An 11,907-nucleotide genomic window follows, 5' to 3' on the forward strand; every position below is an offset into this window, starting at 1 on the left:
GTATAAAATGAGGATAACACAGTCATATCGGTAGTTCCCACCCACAGGGTTGTTGTGAGGATCAAATGAGACGTGTACAAAGGGCTCTGAAAATGTGAAGGTGCTATGGAAATCTCAGCTATCTTCATCTTTAGACATACACAAATGTAACTGTGTGTGTGTGAAAAAATATATATATATATACATATAATTTATTATAATATTTTATATTATATATCATATCATTATAAACTTATAAAACAAGTATATGTAAATGTACGTCTATGATTTTATATATAGATATGTATGTACATATAATTAAATATATGTTAAAGTGTGGATAGAGTTGCAAAAATATATTTATAAACACCTGCAATATCTACATATATGTATAGATGGGTATAGTTATAATATTTAACATTTGTTATTCATATCTATAAACGGACACATATCTGTAGGTATGCATTGCTACAAATACAAATGTACCATATGTATATGATATATGAGTTGTTATATATCACATAATTACAATAAACTGTACATTGAAGTACATTGTATACTCTATATTATATTCCTATATAAATATATCTATGTCTGCAGATGGATTCATAGATTTTAAAAAATATATGGCATATATTATATATCATATAATATAAAAGAATTATATATAATGTAACATAAATACTGTGTATTATATATGTGTTAAAATAATATAGCTCTATATTACAATACAAATTGTAATATTACAAATTGTGTTATAAATGATATACATATAATACAAATATAGGTGTAAATGTAGGTGTTATATATAGGTATTTGTGTGGGTTCATACATGTGTATAACGTGTTATAGAGTATATATGATATAAACACATTACATATTATATAAATATATCATGCATGAAATACTTTACATACAATACATGTTTTATATCCTACATACATGATGCAAATATATGTATTTATACAGATGTGTGGGCTCATGTGTATAACATGTCATATATAATAAATAAAGAGCATATAGTAGAAAATTTTTATATATCATATGCTTATAATGTACATTGTAATATGTCATATACATAAAATAAAGACACTCATGGGTGTATCTTTGTGTATATATATATATATTTATGGATGTGTATGGATTTATATAAATATATGACATGTGTTAGATAGCATGTATGACATACATATATGTATTATATATGTGTTATATATTCTATAATTTCATTACTATGTACATTGTAACATATCATATACATACACTAGAAATCTGTGCATAAATATGTGTATATATGTGTATATATAGCTATAGGTATGTAGAAGGGATTATATAGATATATCTGTATATATGTATTAAGCATCAGGATAAAACTTCCTAAGTCTTCCTCCTCCTTCTTTTAATTTAATACTTATATTGGGCAAGTTCCTTTCTTTCACTGATAATGTCCTTGTCAATAAAGTGGAGGTGGTGATTAGTATATTCATAATTAGACTGAACCTCTTACAATAGTGATAACAACTAGTATTTCTTAGGCACTTTAAGGTTAGTAAAGCTCTTCACAAATATGATCTCATTTGATTCTCACAACAATCTGAAGGTGGGAATGAAGGGGGATGCGTAAGTGCTATTATTATCCCCATTTTGCATATGAGGAAGCAGAGGCAAACAGAGCTTAAGGATACTGCTCAGGATCACACAACTATTAAGTACCTGAGGATAGTTGAACTTAGGTTTTCTTGAATCCAGCTCCAGTATTTTTTCTATGGTGTACCCTATTTCGCTTATATTTTTTGTTGTTGTTGTAAATCCTAACCCTAATTTTAACTCTAACTCTTACCTTTTCAATTTAATCATTATAAACTATTTTTTTTCTAAACATTAGACAATCATGAATTTATCACATCATAGAAAAACATATTTTGCCTTTCAAATAAAGTCCAGCCTTCTTGGTCCAGCAGTTAAGATTCTCCACCATCTGTTAAAACCTTCCCTTTCCAGTATTTTCTCAATTTATTCTCTTCTACATTCTTTAAATTCTGGTCAAATGTATTATTTACTCTTCATTCCCTCATACATGCCTCATTTCTTCTCACTTCCCTTTGCCTAGACTCTGGCGTATTGCTCTCCTACACAGCTCAGGTACTACCTCCTCCAGAAAACTTTTCCTGGTTTCCCCCCAGTCAGTAATAAATTCCACCCCTAGATTTCACAAAGGACAAAGGACTTTTCTTTTCTGTGCATATCAAATATTAGAGTTTTTTTTTTTATTACAGCTACAGTGTCTGTAAGAGAAGAGATGATGCCTTATCTAAGCATCATATAGATAATTGCTGTTCTCTATATTGTATCTATCATCATTAGAGCTTCTTGAGAGTGGAAACCATCTTTTATTTCTTTAAATTCCAAGTAATTAATACAGTGCCTGGTACATTGTTGTTCAATTGTTTTTCGGTTGTATCTGACTTTTCATGAACCCATTTGGGATTTTCTCAGCAAAGATGCTGGAGTGGTTTGCCATTTTCTTCTCCAGCTCATTTGCAGATGAGAAAACTGAGGCAGAGTTAAGTGACTTACCCAGGGTCACACAGCTATTAAGTGTCTCCGGTCAGATTCTGACTCAGGAAGACTCATCTTCCTGGATTAAGGCCCAGATCTCTTATCTACTATGTTACCTAGCTGCCCCTAGTATTTAATAGATGCTTAGTAAATTTGAATTAATTGATTAATTATGTTTCTCCCAGCACCTCACAGTGTTTTGCTATGAAGTAGTTTTTTTAATTAACATTTATTAATTCTGTTGAAGTATTATGATAGAATTTCTAAGGGCAAATATATCAGTTTTTTAAAGTTACAAAAAAAATTTCTTAAATTAATGTTGGTGTACAGATGTGGAGTGCTATGACTAATGTGAGCATGGGTTTGAGAATGAGAGGAAGGCCTAAAGAACCCAAATGGGGGAAGGGGGACAGCTGGGTAGCTCAATGTTGAGAGCCAGGCCTAGAGACTGGAGGTCCTAGGTTCCAATCCAGCCTCAGCCACTTCCCAGCTGTGTGACCCTGGGCAAGTCACTTGACCCCCATTGCCCACCCTTACAACTCTTCTGCCTCTTCTGCCTTGGAGCCAATACACAGAAGTTAAAGGTTAAAAAAAAAGAACCCAAATGGGACAAGAAGATCACACAATGGCTAGTATATAGATTATGGATGAATGTGAAAATAGATTTTTAAAATATCGGGGGTGGGGGGGGGAAGCCTAGAAAAATTCCATTGTTACAAGATTTTGAAACCTTAAGGCAGCTCCAATCTATCATGAATAAACACCTTAGGATAAATAAAGATGTACTCCCAAAACAAAGTTATTTTCTGTTTCAATAATATCTTTACAGAGAGGACTATTTAAAAGCCTAAGATAAATAGAGTAAAGACTAATTTATCTCAGCTATATTTAAGTATAATTCTTCATTAATAAGCACTTTCATGTTTTACCAATTTTAATAAATATTTATTAAACACCCACGGCTAGGAGGCAGAGTGAACAGAGGGTTTGGAATCAGGAAGACTCATCTTCATGAGTTCAGATCCAGCCTTAGACATTTTATTAATTGCTCGACCCTGGGCAAGTCACTTAACCCTGTTTGCTTCAGTTTCTTCATCTTTCAAATGGCTTGGAGAAGGAAAAGCCAAACCAATCCAGTATCCATTCCTGTACAACAACAGGTACAAAATACTGTATGATCACTATAGTTATATAATGATATCATTATATAATTGTTATATATGTTATATAGTTGACCAATCACCAAACACTTCTTATTCCCTCACTGGGTACCTATACTAAGTTTTTTGGATACAAAGATAAAAATGAGCCAGTCTCTGACCTTTACATCATACTTCATATAAATAGAAAAGCCTCTCAACTGAGCCTTCAGGGGCTGAAAAACTTAATTTCTCCCTGATCTGTACCCAGAAATGTGATATGACCATGTTCTGTCCAAGAAAGACTGCTGCTAGTGAGAGGCAGCTCCCTTTTTTCACATTTACTGCTCAATAAGTGCCTCTACCCAGGGTACCATGAGGAAGATTTTAATAAGAGTAAATTGGATTTTGTTTCACAGGTTCACAGTTTCAAGGGAAAATAAACATAAACAAAAACATTGAAGCATTGTAATATTTGGGATAATCTTAATGTTGAAGATATTTCATCTTATTCTCATTTTCTGAAATGTGTAGGTATGGATTGAGTATAAGTAGGGATCAAATGCCTTTATATATATAAAGGAGAGGGAGGAAAACTAGTGGCAAAGAAGAGAGATTGAAAATCAAAGGGAGATTGAGAGCCAGGCCTAGAGACAGGAGGTTCTAGGTTCAAATCTGGCCTCAGACACTTCCCAGCTGTGTGACCCTGGACAAGTCATTTGAAAAGAAAATCAAAAGGATTAGGGATTGAGTGGATAGAGCACCAAGAGAGACAGAAAAGTCCTAGGCTCAAATCTGGTCTCAGACAGTTCCTAGCTGGGTGACTCTGGGTAAGTCCCTTAGCCCCAATCACTAGCCCTTACTACTCTTCTGCTTCAGAGCTGGCATTTAGTATTAATTCAAAAATAGAAAGTAAAATCTTGAAAAAAAAAAGAAATGAAAAGAGATTGGGGAAAGGGAAGATGGGAGCAAGGAGATTATCTTTTGAAACGACTTCAAATAATGCTTTTATTTTTTCAGGGTTTACAAGGGCCCCCTGGAAGTGTAGGAGACAAGGGACCTCCTGGAGAACCAGTAAGTTTTTCTGTAAAATCTGCTAATAATGAACAACCTTTAAATTTCACGTACCATGAACCTCACTCTACCGTGACTGAGTATAATTAAAAGTTGCCATTATCATAGACAGCAAAGGCAAATAATGTGCAAATGTTTTTTGTGGATACAGATTTTAGCACTTTTATTATTCTTTTTTTATTTTTCTTTTAAATACACTCAAGTCTGGAACTGTTATTCTGAGGCTACTTTTGGTGTGTAGGCAACAAAGAAAACTTGTGTTAAATCTCTAAAATTCTTGCTTTCAATGAGTTGCTGTCATTATTATGACATTGCCACACACACACACACACACGCACACACACTTCTATGGGGCCAAATCTATAACAAAAGAGCATACAGTGAAGTCAGACCCTACAATTGATGGGTCCAAAGGTGTAAACATGACAAGAATGTAATTATGTCAACACAAAGAATGACATCATGATTTCATATAGGAGAGGGACTTTCCATGGAAAAACTGATTGTGAAAGGGGAAGACCTTTTCAAGTCCTTTATCCTACATTTGATTCTTTATTGCTAATGAAATCATTCTTCTGGTGAGTCACATCAAATGCAATCAACTATAAAGTACTTCTAAGGTTGGCAATACAATGTGATCTTTCAAGCCATTGAGCTGATCTTATCCATCAGTTGACACAAAGGTTTACAGGTGGCCTTTGTATAATTCATTTAGTGAGTTAGAGTTTATGGAGAAATTCCAGCAGTCAAATAACTATTCTTCCTGAACTCTGTGATTATTTCTACCTATACAAGCTCCAACTACACAAGTCTCACCAACAAATCCAGATTTAACTCATTAAGTAAAATGTTTCCTACTAAAAAGAAACTTTATCCACATCTAAAGGAAAGAAAAAATAGCAAAAGAAATTGTCCAATTAATCTGTCCATTTATTGTGACTGTTATCTTTGCCCCGTTTTTCACTTTATGGACCTCTAGATCAATTCTATTTCTTTACCAATTCTGTTTGATTCAAAATAATGCAGCTCTCTCCCAATAATCTAGGAAAACGAGTTCCACATTACAAAGATCTCTTAAGCACTCAACTTGTTCAGGGTACTAAGCTAGGCACTGAAGATACAGAAATAATATCGGCACAGTCCCTGTCTTCAGGAAGCTTATATTCTTCAGAGAAGACAGATAAATATGACACAAGGTGGGAAATGAAAGGAGAAAAAGATAGATCCAGAAAAAAAAAGTGCTCCAGGAATACTTTAGGAAGGACAGGAAATTTTTATCTAGAAGAAAAACAGGAGCAACTAGGTGGCTCAGTAGATAGAACACCAGCCTTGGAGATGAGAAGTCCTGGGTTCAAATTAGACCTCAGATTGTTCCTATTTGTGTGACCCAGAGCAAGTCACTTAATCCCAAATGTCTAGCCTTTTCTATTCTTCTGCCTTGGGTCTGATACTTAATATCAATTATAAGATAGAAGGTAAGAGTTTTAAAAAATAGAGAAAAGAAAAAGCAAAAAAACAATCTATAGCATACATTTCTCCACCTATAAAATGGGGAGTTTAAAATAGAAGATTTCAAGGTTCCTTCAGCTCTGACTTTGAGTAACTCTAGCAAAGCCATAATTGATATTATCATCATCATCAGTATCACTTATATAGCACTTCAAGCTTTACTAAGTGTTTATAGTTATTTTAGTTTAAATGTTATTTTAGTCTTTCAACAGTCATGGACCTCTGGAGGGAAGAGGGCAGATGCTACTATTATCCCCCTTTTACAGTTAAGGAAACTAAGGCTTATAGGTTAACTGACTTGTCCAGGGTCCAACAGCTAGTAAATATCTGGGGCTAGATTTTGACTCAGGTCTTCTTTTTTGCAAGTCCAACCCTCTACTAATTTACTAGACTATCAAAATAATCTTAATAAACAGACAATTTAAGTTTTTAAAAGTTTATCATTGGAGTTATGGTGCCTAGAAAGGCAGATTCTAAGTCTATGAATGAGGAAACATGTCTAACTTTACAAAGTTCTAAGTTTTCAGATGGCCTGGCAGAAAGCATCGCATGACCAAAAGTCCCTGTTAGAGCCTGGGAATGCAAAAGTTACCATTCAAGCTATAAAGTGAGGGTGTCTGGCTAGCAAAGCATTTTTTGGCATAAAATGGACTTGTGATTATATATTTTGGCTTCCAATTCTGATCATGGAAATTTGGGAAACATTTTCAAACTGGTAGAGAGAGAGCCTAAGCTTTCTGGGACACACACAAAGAAATGTTTAGCTACAGAAGTATACTTTTATTAAAACCTAAAGGATCACTCTAAATCACTGATTCCCAAAGTGGGCGCCACCGCCCCCTGGTGGGTGCTGCAGTGATCCAGGGAAGCGGTGATGGTCACACTTTTTTTTGTATTACATTCTATTCTGAGTTCATTAAATAGTTTCATAATTTCCAGGGGGCTCTAAGTAATATTTTTTTCTGGAAAGGGGGCAGTTTGGGAACCACTGCTCTAAATCGATAGAAGAAAGCAGAAGGGTCCAAATTGGCATAGCCATGGGCAATCTTGGGTATTCGTGCCTTGGGTGACTGGCCATGTACATGAAAGGAAGGTGCTTATTGCTGCATCATCCTGAAAAGTAGGTATGTCCAAACATGCTTCTAGAACACTCTTTGCCAAACAAGCTGGGGAAATCCCCATGAGATGAAATTTCCTGAGGCAACAGGCTATTATTGTGGCTTCTCCCACTCCACAAAGGAGCAAGCAGTGTAAGTAGCCCTACAGATCATGGGGAAATGCCTGGCACATGGTGGTTTCTCAATGAAGATTCATTCCTCTATAAAAATTCCATAAAGATGCTCGAACACATAGCTCCCCCCTACATTGACAAAGAGATCTGTTGGTGTGGGCAATTTAATGTTCCTACAATTAGTTAATTATTCACTGTTCATTGACTTAAAAGAATACTGCTTAGTTGTACAGAGACTTCCTTTACCAAAAAGGCCCCAGTATACATTTCATTACCACTTACTGTGATTATCCTGTGTAAATATTATTAAATCCGTAAAATGAACACAGAGATGTTATTCAACTGGATTCTATTCTATTCCAGACAAGGACACAACATCTGAGTAACTACTAATTGGAGATATATTGTTGTTGGTTTTGTTCTTAAAAGACTATATTGGGGGGGGCAGCTGGGTGGCTCAGTGGGTGAGCCAGGCCTAGAGACGGGAGGTCTCTATGTTCAAAGGTTCAAATCTGGCTTCAGATACTTCCCAGCTGTGTGACCCTGGGCAAGTCACTTAACCCCCATTGCCTAGCCCTTACCACTCTTCTGCCTTAGAACCAATATACAGTATTGAGTCTAAGATAGAAGGTAAGGGTTTTTAAAAAATAAAATGAAATAAAAATAAAAGACTATATTTGGATCTTTCTAAAATTTATGCCAATGACATATTAACCATAAATAAAAAGGGATGTAAGTCTCTGAATCTATTAGCCTTCCAATTACTTAACAAAGGTTGTGAGAGCTTTTTATGAACTCGTTAGTTTTTAAAAAGAAACTATGAAAGAACAAGGATAATGATAATTGCCAATATTTATATAAAATCTTAAGCTTTCTAAAGCGCTATAAATATATTATCTGGCACAGATAAGTAGCACAGTGGATAGGAGCCAGGCCTGGAATCAGGAGGTCCTGGGTTCAAATATGATCTCGGACACTTCCTAGCTGTGTGACCCTGAGCAAGTCATCTAACCCTGATTGCCTAATCCTTGTCACTCTTCTTTCTTAGATAGAAGGCAAGGGTTTTTTGTTTTTTTTTAAATACATTATCTCATTCGATCTTCAAAAGAACTCTGTGGGTAGTTCCTATAGTACATGCATTATCATCACCCCCATTTTACAGGTGCAAAAACCGAGGTCTAGGTAGGTTACACAGCCAATGATTACCAGAAGTGAGATTTGATCCCTAGTCTTCCTACCTCTAATTCCAGTACTATTCCAATGGATAGTATAATATAACTGATAAATGTCATGGTTTAGCATATGGTATGTGCCATATTTAATATAATATATTCATTAAAACTAGTTCAATATCTTATAATTAAGATTTTGCTTTTTTTTTTTTAATGTAGGGGGCACGGGGACAACAAGGTGATGCTGGCCCTATTGGAGAAATGGGTCCTGAGGTAAGTTTCATTCATTCTTCTTAAATGATCAAAAATACATATATAAATATATTCGTATATATAACACAACAACCTACAATGCAGACACTGGATATTTAAAAAAAGAATAATCATTTTGTAAATGTTTCATCTTATATAAGGAGAAAACTTCAATTTGGAAATTTCTACCTAAAAAAAAAAAATAAGAATGGCTTCATTGGATGATGCTAATTTTCCACTTCTAAACTACCTCTAGAGAGGGATTGAAGTGTGATGGATAGAAACTGGGGTTTGGAGTCAGGGAATCTGAGTTTAAATCCCATTTCCCGTGCATGCTGGTCTTGTGATTCTGGGCATATATAGCTTAATCCATCAGTGCCCCCAGACAACTCTTTAAGACTCTAAATTATATAGCAATCACCAGTGTGCACTGATAGAAAGAGCTTCCTCTCCAGGGAGCTCTCTGTGCAAATGAAATCACAAGGATGGACCACTAAAAACTCCTCTTCTAGAAGGTCATGAAAGAAAAAGTAAATGATGTCCTCACTGAGCACTAACCTCACTCGTTGCCTCCCTTCCAAAAGACACAATGGAACAAGTTGAAAAATAAGTCAGATTGCTAAACAATAAACCATACTTGCGTTATGACTAGGGAAGGGGAGGGAAGGAATAAGCATTATATACCATCTATTATTATATATATGGTATATTATATATACCATATGGTATAGATATATACCATCTATTATTATTATTATACATAATAATTATTATACATAATAATAGATGGTATATATCTATAGGAATATTTATATCTAAAGGAATAAGCATTATATACTTATTCTTTATTATATATTATATATATTATATAATATATACTATATATTATATACTGCTTTTACAGATATTATCTCATTGATCCTCACAACTAACCTGAGTTATAGGTACTATTATCATCATCACCATTTTACATTTGAGGAGACTGAGGCAGACAGAGGTTAAATGATTTGCCCAGAGTCACACAACTAGTAACTGTCAGAGTTTGGGTTAGAACTCAGATCTTGGGACTTCTAGGTAGCACAGTGGATTGATAACCAGACCTGGAGTTGAGACCTCCTGGGTTCAAATGCAGCCTCAGGCAACTTCCTAATTATGTGACCCTGGGCAAGTCATTCAACCCTGTTTTCTTCATTTCTTTATCTATGAAATGAGCTGGAGAAGGAAATGGCAAAGGACTCCAGCATCTTTGACAATAAAGCTCCAAATAGAGTCTTGAAGTGTCATACCTGACAGAAATGACTAAACAACAAAAATTCAGTAAGGAGAGGCTTATCACCAAGTTAGTCATAGATCAATCAATTTTTTGATTACACAATTCCTGAATACTATTTTCTAAGGCAGAGAAGAGATGGGATTTACAGTGATTTCTGGAGTTCTTCCTGAAAGCCTGGATCCTTAACGATATGAATTTAAAGACAAGTATAAAAACTTATACAAGTGGCAGCTAAGTAAAATACAATGGACAGAGCACCAGGCTTGGAAGGCAGGAGGACCCAGTTTCAAATCTGGTCTCAAACCATTCCTCAATATGTCCCTTAACCCTGATTTCCTAGCTCTTGCCACTCTTCTGTCTTAAAATTGGTACTAATGAAGAAGGCAAGGGTTTTTTAAAAACTTAAACCAGACAAAAAGTAACTGCCTAATTCTCTAAAGGAATTCTATGGCAACAGGACACGAAATGTTTATGACCTTTTCTTTAAGTCATGAAATTGTCCATAGGATGTACCATTCTAGCAGTGTCTACAGTTTCCTGAAGTGTTTGCTCAACCAGAGGCTTTTTGGGGAAGTGCCTCAGAAGGCACTCGGAAGACACTGTGTCTCATACTTCTTTCCTGTAGTATTTAAAGAAGCTGTTGTTAAAAGAGCAAATGTTATACATGAGCATTCTTTAATCTTTTAGCTCGTAAGCACCAAATTCTCTTAGGCAATGGATTATTGTGGTTATTGAAGAGAAGCTTATACTTATTTTATTTTATTTTTGAATCATATTATCCTTCACTTTATTTCCTCCATGAATTTTTCTCTATTGTAAAAGATGTGTCTTCTTTCCCAACATGGTGAACATGAAAATATGAAATGTGTGATAACATATGTACACCATGTATTACCTGCCCTCTTGGGGAGGGGGAAGGGAGAGAACATGGGTCACAAAATGTCAGAAAATAATCATTGAAGGGGGCAGCAGGGTGGCTCAGTGGATTGAAAGCCAAGCCTAGAGACAGGAGGTCCTAGGTTCAAATCTGGCCTTAGACACTTCCTGGCTGTGTGACCCTGAGCAAGTCACTTGACCCCCATTGCCCACCCTTACCACTCTTCTGCCTTGGAGCCAACATACAGTATTGACTCCAAGACAGAAGGTAAGGGTTTAAAAAATAATAATAATAATTGAAAATTGGATCAATGTTTAATCTGGAATAAATAGAAATAGCATAAAAAGCAGTTCTAACAGTTCCTTATCTTTTTTATTTATTTATTTTGTATTTTGAATTTCTTTATTTTTTTAGAATATTTTTCCAGGGTTTCATGATTCATGTTCTTTCCCGCCCCTCTTCCCTCACCCTCTTTGAGCTGACAAGCAATTCCACTGGGTTTTACATGTGTCATTGTTCAAAGCCTATTTCTATAGAATTAATATTTACAATAGAGTGATCATTTAGAATCTGCATCCTCAATCATGTACCTATCAAACCATGTGATCAATCATATGTTTTTCTTCTGTGTTTTTACTCCCACAATTCTTTCTCTGATTGCAAATTGCATTCTTTCTCCTCAGTCCCTTGGAATTGTCCTGGATCGTTGAATTGCTACTAGTAAAGAAGTCCATTACATTTGATTGTTTACATTTTTTTATAAATGAATAAAATATCATAACCTCCTCTTTTAGGGACCTCCAGGCATTGAGGGAGAGCCCGGTCCACAAGGAGAGCCAGGT

General features: G+C 35.1%; 1 protein-coding gene across 1 annotated transcript in view; it reads left to right on the top strand.

The window, feature by feature from the left end:
- Positions 1-11,907, top strand: part of COL24A1 (collagen type XXIV alpha 1 chain) — a 407,511-nt gene that overhangs the window by 282,000 nt on the left and 113,604 nt on the right. Inside the window, exons 32-34 of the mRNA XM_044674850.1 lie at positions 4,698-4,751; positions 8,883-8,936; positions 11,860-11,905. Of these exons, the coding sequence (XP_044530785.1) occupies positions 4,698-4,751; positions 8,883-8,936; positions 11,860-11,905 (154 nt within the window). The remainder of the gene's footprint in view (positions 1-4,697; positions 4,752-8,882; positions 8,937-11,859; positions 11,906-11,907) is intronic.

This window comes from Gracilinanus agilis, chromosome 4, assembly GCF_016433145.1.
Source record: "Gracilinanus agilis isolate LMUSP501 chromosome 4, AgileGrace, whole genome shotgun sequence".
NCBI lineage: Eukaryota > Metazoa > Chordata > Mammalia > Didelphimorphia > Didelphidae > Gracilinanus > Gracilinanus agilis.